Raw genomic sequence first — 18035 nt, 5'->3', positions numbered from 1 at the left:
GCACTTGGTTCCACAGCACCAAAGAGCTTCAGCTCTCCCCGTTTGATCTGCTCGCAGGGGCTCTGGGGAAGGGCCTAGCTCACGGCGTTCCCAGAGCCCACGGGAGGAAGAGATGTGCTTCTCGGGGCCTTTCCTTGCATTCCTCCTCCTGGAGAAGTCCCACTGCTCCAGAGGTGCCTGGGCCCAGCTGCAGCAGCCTTGTGCAAGAGGAAACATGAAGCTGCTTTTTTCTCTTCCTTTGGAGACTCCCATTGGCCTTGGAGCCCTTTTCAAGAATGCAATTGCTTTATTATTATTTAAAAATATTTCGTAGTTCGTTTTTTTTTTTTCCCAAAATAGTTGTCCTTTTTTTTTTTTTTTTTTGTTCCCTTTTTCCATTGCTTAAATTCTAGAAGCTCTTGGCGACTTCTCATTGTTGAGGACAGGGTGTTCCCTTCTGCTGCCGTGATCCTCAGAGCAGCTGCCTGTCTCTGGTCCATGCAGAACACTCAGGAACTGGAGCTTGGACATACAGGGGCAAAGGGGAGCAGGGCCTCGAGGAGGAGGAGTGGGAGGACAGGCAGCTATCAAACCTCCACAGACTGGATTTGGTTCATCTGTGCTCTCATCACCTGGATACTGTTCAGAATTTTCTTCTGGTGTCCTGCTAAAGTGACCCCGACTCGCAGAATGTCCCTTGGGGAGGAAAGGAAACAAACACAAATATCAGGAGATACTTTCTCACAGCAGAACAAGATCACAAATCATATTTAAAATTATCCTTAAAGTCCCTTTCAACCCAAACCATTCTGTGATTCTGTGGTTCTATGACTCCCTGATTCCAGGAGTCCATGAGAACAGTAGGGAGCTGAAGCATCCACAGATTTCTTCCATGAATGCAACAAACAGATGCAAGCCCTGTGAAACCTCTACTCTTTCACTTTTTCTTGCTTATGATCCAATGTTTGCACTTCCCACCTACCTGCAGCACCCTCAGAGTCCTGAGCCTCAACAGAGAGTGTGAAAGCAAATGCCACAGGCTCTGCTCTCTGCTTGTGAGTCAATTTGTCTTAAATTTTTTACCCTTGTACTGTTTTGGATTTTGGATGCTCTTTCACTTTGTGACACACTAACCCGTTTTTTCCACCCCTGGAGTCACAGGACAGGGCTGTCCTGCCCCTCCTCAGCGTGGATCTGACCCTCCATATGCAGATGATGCTGTTCTTGATGCTTTTTCTTTTTGCTGCTAAGACCATGAAGTGATCAATTTTTGCACTTACCCTTTTGTTAAATCATGGCAATCTCAGTTTTGGACAGCTTCTATTTTTCATAGATTCAGACATCTGAGAGAAATAAAGGTCATGCCAAGAGCATGACTGTGGCTCTAAACTGGTCCTATCCGTGTCTCCAGCTGAGCTTGCTCTCATCTCCCCCTTGGTGGACAAAACTCATTCACGAAATCTTCAGATTTTCCTCTTCCCATCAGGGGATGGGAGGCCACATGACCCATACCTGACTGGAAGGAATTTCAGGTGCCTTCTGTCCTCGAGTGTTAGGAGCAGACTTTTAAGGGGAAGAGTGGCAAAACCTTTGCTGTGTGTAGAGTGGAGGTTATTGGGTAAAGAAGGGTAAAGAGAAGCTCCAAAGGGTGCTAAAAATTCTTCACTCGTGTCTGTAAACCAGAGTAAGACTGTGGCTCTGCACGAGCCTGGGATTCCAAGCTTTTCCCTGGACATTAAATATTTGATTGGATATTGGGAAGGAATTCTTTGCTCAGAGGGTGGGGAGGCTCTGGCCCAGGTTGCCCAGAGCAGCTGTGGCTGCCCCTGGATCCCTGGCAGTGTCCAAGGCCAGGCTGGACGGGGCTTGGAGCAGCTGGGACAGTGGGAGGTGTCCCTGCCCATGGCTTTAAGATGAGCTTTCAGGTCCCTTCCAACTCGAATGGTTCTGTGATTCTCGAAAGACAATTTGGTGTGCCAGGTGTCTGAGGCTGCAGACAAAGCAGTGAGAGCCCCTCCCAGCAGGTCACTGTTGAGACCATGTGGATTTGGTGAACTGAATCAGTTTTCAGGAAACATTCACACTTTGCTGGCTCTCCGAATTTGGACAAACCAGCAGCTGCACTGACATTCCTTTCAACTTCTGCAAAGGCCAGTGAACATCGGGGGTGGTGTCAAGTCCTGTTACACCACAATTTTCCAAGGAAAAAGGATTTGGACTGTCCTCTCTATTTTACATCCAGCCAAGCAGGTGAGGAATGCGGAATGGAAGTTTGCCAAAACTGGTGGGACGTGAGCTGAGGATGCCCTTGGAATTGTGGTGAAGGCTCTTGCAGAGGGCTTGAGGGCCATGGTAAGGGACTGGGAGAAGTGGCATTTAAGGGAGGATGTCTGTGAAAGAACAGCCAGCATTAGCTGGACTGTCTGCATCCTGCTTGCTGTCAGATATTGCATATAGCAGAATCCAGGCAGGGCTGGGCTGTGGTCTGATACCTCTCTGTGGTCGAAGTTCTTCCCTGCCCTTCAGATTTTGTGGACTCTCTCTCTTTCTGTTGTATAAACACAGCAAATACTGTGCCAAAATCCTCCCCAGGGCCTTGGGATTGTACCACAGATGTCCCAAAAAAGTCAGAACTGCCATGGGAACTTCCCAGCAGCAAATAAGAACAAAAAGCCAGAGAAGGTCACAGTGGCTGTTTGAATGAATGGATTCTGACTCACTGGTACATTTAAGATCTGGATGATCCAAAAACCTCTCTGGCCACCAGGCTCAGAGGCATTGTAGCCCGTGCAGATGGAGGGTTTCTACAGATACCTGCAGCCAGCCACAAATCTTTCAGCAGAGGCATCAAAGCCCCAGCCAGCCCCAAGGGATTTCAAAACCCACCAGAAGTGGCATTTCAGCTGCCTGCTTTCTCCGAAGAACTTGCTAAAAATTTGTCACTGCAGGATGATTTGTGGATGCAGCACAAACTGGAAACCACCCCCCACAAGGGGATCTTAGCAAGGTGTGTGAGGGGATGTGCCTGAGGCTGGAGCTGGGCTCTGCTCGATGTGGCAGAGCAATGGCATGAGAGGCAATGGGAAGAAATCGATGCCAAGGTCTTTTTTAAAACAAGAATGAACTCAACAGCTCAGTATCACCAGAAATCTGTTTGGATCTTGATATATGACAAGGAAGAAAGAAAAAATGCTTATGTTGCCATGACATAAATACTGGAAAGTTTCCTTCTGACAGTCCATAGAGGAGAAGGTGACCAGCAGGTTAATTGCATTCTGAGGGGAGATTTTAAGTTTCCTATTGCTGTTTCTCTCTTTCCTTAATGTTGTCGCAACATTTTGATGTTAGTTTAATGCAAACGGGATTTAAACAATCAGTGTTTATATTCTTGCTGGTATAGTCCTCTCACAGTGAAAGACAAAGAATCAGCAGTCTACCTGAAAGATCCACCTGAACATGAGGAAGAACTTCTTTACTGTGTGCCCAGAGAGGGGGTGAAATCTCTTCCCACAGACATAACCCTGAGTGAAGAGCTCTAGAAGACCCAGCTTGAGCAGAAAGGTTGGACTGGATGACCTCCAGTGGAGCCTTTTAACTGTGACCACTCTGTGAGCACTCTGTGATTCTGCCTTTCTTAGGCAGAACTTTGCACCATGCTTGTCTCTATCAGTACATCAGCCATCCAAGAGGACTGCAGAGTTCAGAAGTGCTCTGGAGAATTGTCTGATGCTGGCCTGAAATCTCCATTTTTTCTGTGTGGGGGTTTGGACACCCTTGGGGGGTGTTCATTTTCACAATGTGGCAGTGGGGAGAGGAATTCTGCAGGTGCAGAGTGACAGACACATGGTCTGGAGACTGAATAGATTAGAAGTGGCTCCACAAAGCAACAATTCTATAAAAGTAAAACTACATCGTATGAAAATAAAATCGAATTCAATACCAATTGCTGCAAAACTGCTGGGACTTTCCCTTGTGCTTTGGGACTCAAAGCCTGGGCACTTACTCTACAGTCATCTGAGATACTACATCAAAGGTGGTGAAACCAGCACTGGCAAAGCTCTCCTTGTACTGGCTCATCTTGATGGCATCCAGCCACTCATCCACAGTGTTGAAGCTGGTGTAATCTGGGATTGTGCGGTCAAGGAGGGGGAGGTTCATCCTGAAACACAAAAATGGGCAATGACAGACCAAGAGCTGCAAGCACAACTGTTCCTGAGCCCTCCAGCAGCTGGAGGACCTGGATCAGCATCAGTCACGGTGCAGGCACTGCACTGTATGGTGGAATTCCACCCAGAAACCACTGTCCTGCCGAGGGAGGGACTGTGCAGAGCAGCACGGAAGCCTTTCTGGAGCAGTTCATGCAGGGGAGGCAGGAGCCATCAGAGATGATGGGATGCAGCTTTAAATCCTGGCTGCACAAGGGGAGAAAGCTCGTTCTCATAACAAGACCAGTGCTTCCCACAAGCTCGTGCATCCCAGCCAGCCCAGGGAAACTCCACACTGCCTCACGGGGCTTTATCTGCTTCCAGTGCAGTGGGACTGGAATACCAGGACAATCCCACTGCTCCAGCATCCCCATGTCCATGAAGCCAAGGTGCTCCTCTGTGTGCAGAGTGGACTGTCCATGAGCTGCCTGTGCTCACCAGAGCTATCCAAGGAGAGGGACCCTGACATCTGTATCCCTGCTCTGTGGATGTCCCAAGCCTGGCAGTGTCCAAGGCCAGGCTGGACAGGGCTTGGAGCAACCTGGGACAGTGGAAGGTGTCCCTGCCCATGGCAGGGGGTGGAATGAGATGGGCTTTGAGGTCTCTTCCACCCCACACTGTGATTCTGTGATCTTTCAATGCCCTCCCTATAAGGGATCAAACATGGGCCAAGCTCTAAAGTAGCTCCTGAGAGGTGCAGGGATGGTGCCACCAGGACCCAGAGGACACCAGACCTGTTCAGAGGAGCCAAAGGACATGAGGAGGACAGAGACACATACCCAGAGGAGAGAGGTGCCATGGCTTTCAGGCTGTTCGGATTTCGGATCATTTTATCCAAGGTGTTGACAATCTGCCCAAATTTGGGCCTGTGGTTTCGATCCTTCTGCCAACAGTCAAGCATCAGCTGGTGAAGGGCATTTGGGCAGTCCATGGGTGGTGGCAGTCGATAGTCCTGCTCAATGGCATTTATCACCTGCAGGAGGAGAAAGAGGCATCAATACAGCTGTGATAAAACCTATTTCATTCATAATGTGCCTTTTCTTGGATCCTGAGGGTGACTGACACGACCGATCCTGCAGCCTGTACTCACCGCTGCCTTCCCATCTCACCCCCAGCTCACACGGTAACCTCCAGCCCTCAGCAGGTCAGGTGAGGTGTCCTGGGAGGTGACACCAGCCTTGCTCAGCCATCCGGCCTGGCTGGCTCATTGTCATGATCAGCCTCCTGATCTGGGGAAAGGAGTGTTCCTGCTGCCCTGACAGGACGTGTGATCCCACAGCTCCAGGCAGGGGAGTCAGAGGGAAGGGATCGCACTTCCCGACAGGCCACAGCACAACAGCTTGCTGGGAGAACATCCCCATCCAGAGAAGGGGGGAGTTACAGACAGGGAACCTGTCCCTGTGTTTTCCATCCTCCAGTGGTGTTTTCTGCTCCTGACACAAACCAGCTCGTCCAGGTGACGGGGCTGTGCCATGGGCTGGGTGTGCTCAGTCAGCAGAAACAGCTGGATCTTCCTGCAGTGCTGTGCAAGTGCAGAACACCATGGGGAGGACTCAGACCCCAGTCAGCAGAGCCAGGCCCAGGAGAACTTGGCTGCAGTGTGCACAGAAGGGCTGCAGCACAGCTTGCTTAAGCCCCATTGCAGCTCCAGGCTCATCCAAGAAGGCTCTGGTCCCTCCTTACTGCTCCACACAATCCGGGAAAACGTCTGGTCTTGCAGTGTCCAGTGGAACAAGGGCTGGAGGATCTTCTTCAAGGGGAACTCCACCTCCCTGCCACTCTGCAGCCCTCCATCCTCTCCTGGGTGACAAAGGAGGATGGAGCTGCTCCACTTCTTCCAGGAACATCTGTTCCTCCAACAGAGGCATGTGCAGGCAGGGTTCTCCTGCCTCCTTGGCCGTGCACAGCACAGGAACTGAAGGACGAGCAGAAGGAGCCTTGGACACCAGAGATGGGCTTGTGCATGGCAATGGAACCCAGAAGGATGGACAAAAACCAGAACTGAGGACACTGCAGAAAGCAGGAGCAGATCTCGAAATGAGCAACTCTCCATGGGAATGATGGAGAAGGGGAGGAAGAGTGACAGGACCTCCCTCAGGGATCCCAAGGAAGGACCTTGATGTCTCTGGCTATTCTCACCATGGGATCAAGGCTGCCATGGCTTTGTCCAGCCATGTCTTGCACAATTCCAAGGACAGAGATCTTCCTGGTGGGATTCCCCAGGGCTGTGCCCACATCCTGCAGAAGGACTAGACATACTTGTGGTGGTGGATATATTGTTGAGCAGGGAGACCACAGAGAAAATTACTGGGAATGGGAATAGGAGAGAAGCAGGGAAGGGCTGGTGGCTGATCCATGCCAAACAACCCCAAGTGTGAGGTGGGGCATCTGGCAGGGTTTGAGATGGCCTGTGGCTCCTGGCAGGGAATGGATTGGGAGGTGCTGCAGTCATGCGTGGCCAAGGTGCTGGGCAGGCTGACCTCAGACACGGGGCTGGCACTGCTGCTGCCAGAAGCTGCCAGATGGAAAAGTCCTTCCCCAGCTCTGCTGCGTTGGCTGGACACGGTGGTGCCCCACGGGGCCTGTGAAGGTCTGACCAGAGGCAACTCGTCTACAAATCACCGACAGGAGGGTGGAGCTGGGGAGGGTTAGTCTCTTCTTCCAGGTAACAAGTGGCAGGACTAGAGTAAACGGCCTCAAGTTGCACCAGGGAAGGTTTAGATTGGATGGTAGGGAACATTTCTTCATGGAAAGTGCTGTCAAGCATTGAAACAGGCTGTGCAAGGAAGTGGCGGAGTCACCATCCCTGGAAGGCTTCAAAAGGTGTGTGGATGTGGCACTTGGGACATGTTTAGGGTGAACGTGGCAGAGCTGGGTTGATGGTTGGATTCAACGATCTCGGAGCCTTTTCCAGCCTCAATGATTCCATGGCTCCTGATGTGCTTTGTGCAGCTCAGGGATCCTCCCAAGGGGTGCTGAGCCCCAGCTCAGCTCCCAGGGTGTCAGGTCTGCCCAGGACAGCGGCAGGGGAGGCGTAGGTGGGGACCAGCACCACACAAGCGCCAAGCACTCATCTCTGCCCAGGCTGAGCTGTTCCCAGCCAGTCCCGCTGCCATCAGCCACATCGCAGAGGCAGCCCCAGCCCCAGCTCTCTCCGTGTCCTCTCCCAGCAGCCGCCCCAGGCGCTCACACCCCAGGGTCAGGAGGGTAATCTGCCCTCAGTATCCGCCACGCTCCTCCGCAGCAGGACCAGCTGTGCTTAAGTGGTGACAGCTTCTGGGCCGTCGTGTCCCGCGGCAGGGAAAGGGGCAGCAGGGGCTGGGGACAGCGACGCGCAGCGGGAGGTGCCAGGGCACAGGCCCAGCTCTGCCATCCCGGCACAGCGACCGCGGCTGCCGCTGCACCGCCGCTGTGGCAGGAGAAACAGCGAGGGAAGAGCTCCAGGAGAAGGACAAGGGAGGGGAAGGTACAGGGACATCTGGTGCAGGACATGCTTGAAACTGAGGTGACAACGAAGGCTTAGCAGGAAGGGAATTGTCCTTGCTGAGAAGGGCAGACCCCTAAGTCCCATCCCTCTGCCTCAAAGAACTGATGGAAACATTTTCCTGGTGTGGCAGGGGCTGGGGCAAGGCTGTGATCAGCCAAAGGTTCTAAGGCATCATCAACCTGCTCCAGGCTTAGGAATTCATGCTCATAAATTTCCCACCAGGCATTAGGGAGGAAACCATCCCACTCTGGAGAAACCTGATGTGGCATGGATGGAGATCTACTGAGATGGAAAACGTCTGATCTTTCACAGGGACAGGAGGAGGGACAGGAGGCAGGAGGAAGCTTGGCTCTCACTCTCTCCCTCTAAGGCAAGGCCTTAGGAGCCTGCAGGATGGTGGAGATGGATGTCTGAAGGCTTCCAAGGGACTGCCCAGAGGCTGCTCTGGGACACACTGGAAGCCAGGCAGATACTGCCATGAGCAGGGCTGCAAGAGCCAGGACGAGCTTTCTGTGTCCCAAGGGTCCACCCAGGAGCTTGGCGTTACATCCTGAGTGCTCATGAGGGGAGGAAGGGCAGCACTTCTGAGAGACAGTGTTAAAAGAGCCCTTCTGACACACACGTGCAGGTGCAGCATCCTCACAGCACTCACTGCCACCAGCCAGGCGGGCTCTGAGCCCCAGGTTCCAGGCCAAGAGGAGCAGGGGGAATAGGAACGGCCTTGCTGTGCTGAGGGCAGGGACTGCAGCCACGGGCCATCCTTGCAGGGAGGCAGGGAAACTGCTGGATCCCGGGGAGCAAGAAGTGCATGTAACTGTTTGACCTGAATTAGAGCAGAGGAATGAAATATTTAAAATTGAACATGCTCTGAAGTACCTCATGGTTTTGGTTTCTAGCTGTGTCTAAGTTACTTGGCCTCTTACAGACCCCAGTCCGAGCTTCCTGTGGGAGATTTAATGACCACCTAGTGGAAAATGTCCCTGACCATGGCAGGGGGTTGGAAGGAAAGGATCTTTAAAGGTCTCTTCCAACCCAAGCCACTCTGTGGCTTTGTAACAGACTTTCCTGGAGTGCCTGTGATCCCTGCAGATGAAGCTCTGCTCCACGGGCTCTCAGCTCAGGGACATCTCCTTTTCCACCCACCTGCTCCTTCCCTTTCTCAGCACCTGCCAACACTCCTGGGGTGCTCCCCTTAACCCTGTGCAGTGGGTGCTGTGCCATGCCCAACCTCTGCCACAGCAGCACCATGGGGCCAGAACAAATCCCAGAATTATCCCCATTACTGCTTCCAAAGCTGTTGACCTTGGACACCTCTGCCACGACAGAGAAGGCTCTGGACATGCCACAGGCTGGGACAGGCTGTGGCCACGCTTTGGCCTTGCAGTGCTCCCCGTTCCAGTGTTTCTGGCCCTGGTTTCCCAAGAACTCACGTCCTGGTTGGTCATGTCCCAGTAGGGCCGCTCTCCGTACGACATCACCTCCCACATGACTATTCCATAGCTCCACACGTCGCTGGCCGAGGTGAACTTCCGGTACTGAATGGCCTCAGGTGCTGTCCATCGGATCGGGATCTTCCCACCCTGCAGGATAAAAACAGGCCATGGTGACACAGAGAGCAGGAGCAGCTGAAAACCAGCAGTGCCCACAATATCTGCCTGTGATATTCTGGTCAAATCCCAGAAGGAAGGGAGCACTGGACTATCTATCCCTCAGGGTGGATGTGGATTGTCCAGCCACGCTGCAAGCCTTCAGTGCTGATGATTTTCCCCATTTGGTGACCCGTCCCACCACCTGAGGAAGGAGCTTTTCCTGTTGTTCATCTTGAACCTCCCCATCCATGTTTTTGTTTATCGCCCCTTCTTGTATCATCTGGTGTCCCTGCAAAGAGTTTGGCTCTGTCTCTTCATTACTGCCCCACAGGTCACTTGGAGGTGTCCCCTCAGCCTCCTCGTCATCACCTTAACCAAGGCCAGCTCCTACCCCCTGCCTCCTGCTCCAGTGATCCTCAGCATGGCAAAATGCCCACGGTGCTAAGAGGGTCTCTGGTAGAAAAGGGAATGGCCAGGCATGTAAAAAACCCAAAGTGATCTCCCTCCGTCCTTTTGCTGACACCTGGCTACCTCCAGAGCAGAATAAAGGGAGTGAGAACACATTCCTCCTCAGCTTCTACAGCTTCGTCTCTTTGAAGTCAGCAATACACCGTTCCTGGGCTGAGTGCTGGTGTCCCAGTCTGTCTGTGGATATACACCTGATCCAGCAGGTTCTGATCCTTCAGCATGGGATGGGGTTCACTGGCGGGATATGGGATGGACTGGGTGGGCACTGGGGTCTCTGTCACCCAGCTCTGGAGAAATCAGGACTCTCCACTCCCACTGAGGAGTTAAGCACAGGAGTGGCACACACAAGTGGGGACACAGGGATTGCAAGGCTCTGCTTAAGCCCTTCCTGCCTCCTGATTTTCTACCAGGGACTTTGGACTTGAGCCATTCACTCAAGGGACCTTCTGGAGGGAAAATCTTCCCCCGTGCTGAAAAAATAAGCAGAAGTGTCTGTGTTTTGTGGCTGTGAGAAGATTAAAGAACATTATATTTTGTCAATGAACAACTGCCATGTCTTATTAAGGGTCTCCCAGGACTCAGCCCCAGTACATGCCAGAATAATGAAAAAAGATAATGTTCCTTAATCTTCTCACAGCCACAAACCTCAGACAAAATATTATGTTTTCCACAAGAGGGGAAGATGAAGCAACCCACACCAAACAGGATGTCCTCCCCATCAGGCAGACTCTTGACAGAGTTCCTGGCAAGCAGTGGATTTTAAAAATGGCTAAAAAAAAGCCCTAAAGTAGAAATTATACTTTGGGGGATCCTTATGGGGTCTCACTTCAGTGAGACCTCCCATCTCTGTCGGGTCTGACCTGGAGCTTCACCACTCTGAAGACTTTCCTAAGGTCCAGCATGAACCTCCCAGGCCAGAGCTTGTGGCTTCTGCCCACCCATGGACACAAGGTCACTGGGAGAATGATGATAAAAACCATTTTGCAGAGGAAGATACTTCAGGTACAGCAGGTGCACATAATCTGTCATTACAGATGATAAATGTCCTGCTACAGTGCCCACAGTTCAAGGAGAATAAATTAGGGATGATGAGTTTATTATTAGAGAGAAAAGCTACAGGCACAAAACCAGGGATAGAGAACAGCAGTAAACACCATGTATTTAGTTAACGAAGGGAAAGTTAATTGGCTGTTAAGGAACATGTTGTGAAAAATAAATGTTATTAGTGATTGTAAAAGCCATTGATGGCTGCGTGAGATGGACGAGTTGATGTCTGAAGCTACACAGATGAGAATAAACCCACACATTTTTAGGTGTTTGTTAGGTATTCAGCTACTGATAAAACTCACTAAGAGCTATGCCAGGCATCTCATCGTCGCCAGCTTCAAAAGACCCAGGAGAGGTGACTTCCTACAGGTCATGCCCCAGCTCTATCAGCACTTATTTCCAAGAATTCCTGTCCTGGGCACTGATCCTGATGCACTGTGCAGAGTGATGCTGTGTGGTATGCATGAGGACTCCTGGCTGAGAGCTCACTGAGCAAAACCAAATAATCCTCTGGTCCTGGTGCACCTTCTGCAGCCTGACACGAGCCACGAGTTCTTGATGGCACTTGTGTCTGTGGCACCGAGGTGTTCCTGGGAGGTTGTTACATGATCACGAAGTCATTTCTAGGAGTCTTTTTCTGGTTAATTTGAATACTCTCCAGAAGATCAGTATCCAGTATCTGGCACTCACCCACACTTCCTACACTTCAGTCTGTCCTTCCTGGGGCTGAGCCAGTGAGATGACATGAGGAAGGACAGCAGGGCAGCACAACTGGACAGTGATGGTAAAAAACCCAGACTTGCTGCCCTGGCACCAAATCTGTCGGGACGGGGTCTCATCCCAAAAGACCCCAGCTGAATCACATGGGGAGGGTGCAGTGCATGATCCCAACCACGGGCTTTTCAGGGACATTCTCATCTGGGACCTTTCCACTGCTGACACCCTAAAAAAGTGCTCCCCACTGTCCAGGGGGAGGTCCCCCCTTTCCCTCTCCTGCTCCTTCCCTCAGCCCTGTCCCTCCCTCGCTGGAAAAGCAGCATTACCAGAGCACTGGTGTAGGTGGGGTCAGAGGTGTCGTCCTCCAGGAAGCGGGAGAGGCCGAAGTCGGACACCTTGCACACCAGGTTGCTGTTGACCAGGATGTTGCGGGCGGCCAGGTCCCGGTGCACGTAGTTCATGTCCGCCAGGTACTTCATGCCCGCGGCGATGCCCCGCAGCATCCCCACCAGCTGGATCACCGTGAACTGCCCGTCGTTTTGCTGAGGGACACAGGGACAGAGTGACAGGAGCCTCTTTCCACACCCATGGCAGGATATGCCATGAGTACGTTCCCTCCCAGGGAGGGTGGGGAGCGCAGAGCTCACAGGGGCTGGGAGTCACCTCACACATCCCGAGGGCACCACTACGGCAGCTGCTGTCACCCCAAAATGCACCCACCCTGCACAGGAGAGCTCAGAAGGGACAATCTGTTCCTATTGACCAGGTTACTTCCCTTCGACAGAGTCAATTATCCCCTTCAAACCCAGAACCAGAAATATTTAGGCAGAGCGGCTGGAGGTGGAGTCCTGCTGGGTTAAAGCTGTGTCAGACTGTCCCTCTGTGTCCACGGCTCAGCCTGGATGTGCACCTGCGTGCAGGTAGGCACAGCCTCTCGCTAGGATGAGTGGACAGGCACGTAAGAGATGACCGCCCTGGTGCTGCCACCCCCACCTGTGCTCTGAAACACAGACCTCTGCACTGTGCAGCAGCTGCCCCAGTGGCAGGGCATGCCGGGCAGGGAAGGCCTCTGGGAAGGGCACCTTCCAAAATCCCCTCTGTGCTAGCACAGCCTCTGGAGCTGCACACTCCCAGATCTCGTACCCGCAGGAAGGAGTCCAGGGAGCCATTCTCCATGAACTCAGTGATGATCATGACTGGAGAGCTTTTCGTGACCACACCCTCCAGGTGGATGACGTTGGGGTGGTCAAACTGCCCCATGATGCTGGCCTCACTCAGGAAGTCACGCCTCTGCTTCTCCGTGTAGCCAGACTTGAGGGTCTTGATGGCCACAAAGATCTCTCTTTTGCCAGGAAGCTTGAGATGCCCACTGCACACCTCGCCAAACTCCCCTGTGAATGCAAGGTAGGGCCCGTCAGCCTCCCCCACCTCTGCTGTGCCCTGAGGGACCCCCGGTCCCAGCTGTGCCTGCCCTGCCCATCCCTGATCCATGTTCCCTCCCCTCTGCACCCCTCCAGCCGCACTGATCCCTGCGGAGCACTGCACATGCCATTATGTGCACATGGGAGCCGATGGTTCTGCTTCTCCCGCACTGGACCCCCCTGCTCCTTCTAATCCAGCCTGGGGCTTTAGTGAGATCTTAGTGACATCAGTCTCCCCAGTGCAGGTAAGGCTAAATCCTCCCAAATCCTGGCACCACGAAGGAGCCCGTGCTGCTGAGGGCCAGCCAGCTGTTCCCAGGTCACCTACCTGCCCCAATCACCTGCTCGATTTTGACACAAGAGATATCGATTTCTTTTGCAAATTCCCTGACAGCCTCATTGGGATCTTCGTAGGTGAAAGGATCGATATAAATCTTCATCCCTGGAGTCACTGCGTAAAGGTGAGGGAGAGAGTCAGACAGATGGATGCAACTGGAATGGTTGGCACCAAGGAAAAGAGAAACCTGTTTGAGTGACAGTCTTTTCACCTCAGCAAGTTGCATAGTCAAGGTACGAAGCAGACAGAGAGAAACAGTCTGAGAAAGAACCTGTTTCACAGGACGGTTAAAGCTGGATTTCATGAACATTGGCCCACAAGGCATTGTTGGGGCAGTGGGGAGCTACATCGTGAGCCTGGACTACAAACTGCAGACAGACTCCTCCATGGGGGATCTGTGACCCTTCCAGGAGCTGTGCAAGCAGGAGGGACAGTCCAGTCTGCCCTGTTCTCCTGACTGGTACCCGGGCCCAAGGCTGGGCTCCCTCTTGGGAGCCCCAATACAAGTAGTGGGGCACACCAGGAAAATCACAAAGGGCAGGTTCCTCTTGAGAGGCAGAGCAGGGGCCACAGTGACGTGTCATGGGAAAGGCAGTGGCCATGGACCTGGTGAGGCTGGACTGCTGCTGCCACATCCCAGCCACCTGCACTGTGGGACAGCTCTTACCTGTGCTGTCCCCTTTCTATACTCACTTTGTGGCCCCTGCCTTACTCCAAAATGGGCTATTTGGAGAGCAGAGATCACAGCTCCCTACATGAGGAGCCCCACACAGCACCAGGCTACGACTGCCAGCTCCAGGATGCTGGCTGGATTCAGGGGTTCTGCAGTGCTCACAGGCTCCCTGGGCCTTGGCAATTCACTGCAGGGACTGAGCCCTGGCATGGGGTGCTGGGTGCAGAAGGGGCTCAGAGGCACCCCAGGCTGTACCAGCTCTGCTGCATCCCACGGCACCAGGCCTGTTCCGAGTGGTGCAGGCACAGTGATTAAACCCACCCCAGCCTGGAGCTGTCATGTCCCACACCAGGCCTGGGAGAGCGTGTGAATGTGTGTTTGCAGCCCAGACTGACAAACAACCCAGAGCTGCATTTACATAATGTCTCCTGAAAAGTGTCATTTTCCTGGTAAGTGATCTCGAGGCAGCCAGCACAGGCTGCTGGGGCACAGGGCTGCAGCTCTGCCTTTTGGGACATGCTCCCCAGGTAAAAGCAGGAGCAACAGTGAGTCCTGAGTGGAAACACTACTGGTGTTTCCCATGCTCTGAGCAGGGCCTGGATTTGTACAGGAACAAGGTATTAAAAGGGTGGAAATCCTGAAGCTGCAAGTAGAACATGAGGAAAATCACAATCGAGATTGGAATAAAGCAGGATTAGAGTGACAGGGGGAGAAAGGAATTTCAGGGACATGCAGGCAGGGGTTAATCATAGAACCATGGAATGGTTTGGGTTGAAAGGAGTCTTAAATGACCTCATCTCATTCCACCCCTGCCATGGGCAGGGACACCTGCCACTATCCCACGGTTCTCCAAGCCCCGTCCAACCTGGCCTTGGATGCTTCCAGGGATGGGGGAAGGAGCATGCACTGGGATGACGCCATGAAGACTTTTTGCCTTTTCTTTTATACCCCTGTTATACCTTTTTACAACTTCTTTTTGCCTACATTCTCAGACTTGTTTGTTCAGCTGGGAGACTCAGTATTTTAGAAGCTTCATAGTTAGGGATCAGTGTGCCCCAGACCCCAAGGTCCTCTCCAGAACACATTCTGTAAACCAAGATAGAACCATCCAGGGGAAGGCTCCTTGGGGAGGGGGGCTCACTCGAGCCTCTCATTGGGGAATCTTTGATAGATGTGCTAATTAGTAGCACCTATAATATTATACCAGATCTTTTGGGGGTGGGCATTGCGGGGTGCATCTCAGTGCATATGACCTGGATGTGTGCACCTAAGGATCCTTAAAATAAATACCAAGATAAAATCCCTTTTTCCCTTCTAACCGTGTTTGACTCTTGATTTTAAGACCAGGAAAAGGCATCAGGGTGAGGCAGGGTGTGCAGTGAGGCTGAGCAGGAATGCTGGATGTGAGGGAGTGCCTTGCACAGGGATGCTGGAAGAGGGAGGCTGCAAGAGAGGGCATGTTAGGTATTGTATTATATACCTATATATAGCTATATCTCATATCTTCTGGGAATCTGGGAGCACTGGGATGAGCTCTAGCAAAGGTGTGTGGGTTCCTGCAGGAGGACAGCACTCTGCAGGACAGGGATAGGTCAGGGAAGGGGTCTCACTGCTGCCCAGGAGATAGGTAAAGCTCAGGAGCTGGAGGAGCAAGACAAGGTGTGGTGGCAGAAGCTGCAGCACAGAAGAGGGTGACGCTTCAGGGGGTGTTGGTTGTCACAGAGGTCTGGAGGACGTGCCCAGGGGTTGGCACCTGACAGCGTGCAGGGCTGAGAGCAGCGCAGGGACCAGGGGCTGGGGGGATCCGGAGCTGCCCTGCCCACACACATGCACACCCTGCCCGGACCCTCCCCGCAAGCCCTGAGTGAACAGGAGCACGAACCGAGCAGCGGGCGGCCCCCCGGGGCCGGGGGGGGCCCCCGGTACGTACTGTGGCCACTGGTGTAGTGCTGCAGCTTGTCCGTGTACTCTGAGTCGGCCCGCTCGAAGCCCCGTCTTCTGGAAGGGAAGGGAGACCTGAGCACAGCATGGGCCCCTCGGGGCTGAGGCTGCGCTGCAGGGACACCTCTGTCCCCTCACTGTGCTCCCCCCACCTCCCCTGTCCCCAGTGCCCGGCCCTGCCTGGCCCTGGCTGTGTCTCAGCCTGCCCTACCTGCTGCACACGATGCCGATGACCACGACGGCGATGAGGAACACCAGCCCTGCCGCCGAGGAGCCGATGATGAGCGGCAGCTTCTCCTGCACACTGGTCTGGTACTCGGCTGGCACACAGGGACAAGGGAACAGGTTACTGTGGCACGGGATGGGCCATCACGCACAAGGTCATCACAGGCAGAGGATGGCCCTGAGCACGGGCCACGTTTGCTTCCTGGCATGGCTTTGGTCTGGGACAGTCAGGACCCCCTCTGGTTGGGGGATGTGTCCCAGAAGGAAGGTTGGATGGAGCTATTCCTTCTGGGAGAAAAGTTTAGTCCTGTGGATGCGTGCTGTGCCTTGTTCTTGGCCCCAGGGCCAGAAAACTGGCTTGGCCTGTTTTATTTAGCAGCACAAATTTAGAAAATTAAGACATGGCTCTGTGTTTGTCATCAGCAGCTGTGCAGGTAGAAAACACAAATTTTGCTTCCTCTATATCCAGCTGAGCAGACACATCCCCACAGCACAAACGCTGGGCAGAAACTGGGGCATTCCCTGCATGGACCAAGCACCCAGGCCTCTCTCCGGGTCCTGAATGCGATTTGTCATCACACCCTTGAAGGGACTGACAGCAAGGGGACCAGCACTGCTGCACGTCCATCTCCACGTCTCTCTAGATCCTGAGCCACCTTGACAGAGGCAGCTGCAGACTCACCTTCAGTCATGGTCTGGAAATACATCTTCCCACTGTAGCGGCCGTACCCGGCCACGGTGCGCGCCCGCACCTGGAACACATAGATGGTGCCAGCCTTGAGGTTCTGCACTGCCACTGTGTTGGTGGGGCTCTTCACTGTGGTCGAGTTCAACTCGCTCAGATCCTGCCGAGAAAACACAGATCTGTCATCAGAAAAATCAGTCCAGAATCAGGCGCTGCACTTCTGGAAAGAGGAAGGGCAGGAGACCAGGGTGGAGAGACCACCAAGGTCTGAACAAACAGGTCTTTCCTCCTGGCAGGGAGACACAGACTCAGGGATGTGAGGGTGGATATCCCTGGGCTATTCACCACCTCTCAGGAAAGGCTCTAAAGAAGGCAGCAGGTAGAAAACCCACATTGCTTCTCTAAGCCTTGAGGTCAATGGAGATGGGAACTTCTTCCCTCTTCTGTGCCTTCTGTTAGCACTGTCCTCCTCCCCCACCCCTCCTGCTCTGCCTTATCCAGCCTCAGCACACTCCATTTGCTCTTCCCTATCTCCCACCTCCCTTTGCCAGGAGGTAAAGCCCACCTGAACACTGGGTTTTGGACCTCGGGAGAAGTTCTGCTCCCACCCCACTGCCCAGGGTCTCCTTCTCCAGGGGCCACGGCCAAGTTTCCAAGGCTGGAGACCCCAAGAGCATATTTCAAAGTGATAATAAGACTATTTCCAAACTTTTGTTCTGCCCCCTGTCTGCAGTTTTGTAGCTGAGGACTGGAGCAGTCACACACTGGTGCAGATGGCATTGCACTTGTGTAGGTGATGGATCCATCGCTGCCCTTAGGAACTGTGCCCTTAACCCTGGCACTGGGGGACAGGCAAGGTCTCCTCATATAAGAGAACAGGCAGTCCCTGTCTCCCAGGGACATGAAGTCAACAGAGGAGGATGACACAGGGTCCTGAGTGTGGCCAGAGAAAGGTGGCCGGGAGCCTGGCTGCCATGAAGTCCCGAAAGTCAGGGCAAAACAGCAATGTCAACAGCACAATGCTTCTGGGAAACAGAGAGCTCTCAGGAAAGCCCAGCTGTCAGCAAGCGCCCGAGAAAAGGAGGTGCAGGCAGAGATTTTGGAATCCAGTGCCTGTAGTGACACTGAAGGTGCTCATCCCTCCTGGCTGCTCCTTGGGTCTGGCAGCTCAGGCTGCCCTGGCAGATCACCAGATGGAACAGAGGAGCAGCAGCTCAAAATCTGAGCTGGCAAGTTCCCAGTGAGTCCCTGAGATCTGCTG

General features: G+C 53.3%; 1 protein-coding gene across 2 annotated transcripts in view; it reads right to left on the bottom strand.

The window, feature by feature from the left end:
* Window positions 1-427: 427 nt before the first annotated feature.
* Window positions 428-18035, bottom strand: part of EPHB2 (EPH receptor B2) — a gene marked incomplete at its 5' end in the record, with an annotated part of 129835 nt that continues 112227 nt past the window's right edge. The window contains 10 exons of one of the 2 annotated variants that reach the window (XM_082295693.1): window positions 428-675; window positions 3983-4138; window positions 4964-5157; window positions 9102-9251; window positions 11819-12034; window positions 12636-12883; window positions 13242-13364; window positions 15806-15921; window positions 16076-16184; window positions 16772-16934. In XM_082295693.1, coding sequence (XP_082151819.1) covers window positions 567-675; window positions 3983-4138; window positions 4964-5157; window positions 9102-9251; window positions 11819-12034; window positions 12636-12883; window positions 13242-13364; window positions 15806-15921; window positions 16076-16184; window positions 16772-16934 — 1584 coding nt within the window. In that variant the 3' untranslated portion in view covers window positions 428-566. The remainder of the gene's footprint in view (window positions 676-3982; window positions 4139-4963; window positions 5158-9101; window positions 9252-11818; window positions 12035-12635; window positions 12884-13241; window positions 13365-15805; window positions 15922-16075; window positions 16185-16771; window positions 16935-18035) is intronic. The other variant, XM_082295694.1, reaches the window with a different exon arrangement.

Source organism: Coloeus monedula (genome assembly GCF_965178545.1).
Source record: "Coloeus monedula genome assembly, chromosome: 22".
NCBI classification, from domain to species: Eukaryota; Metazoa; Chordata; class Aves; order Passeriformes; family Corvidae; genus Coloeus; species Coloeus monedula.
Note: the sequence above shows the minus strand (reverse complement) of the source record. Positions and strands in the feature narration are given on the sequence as shown.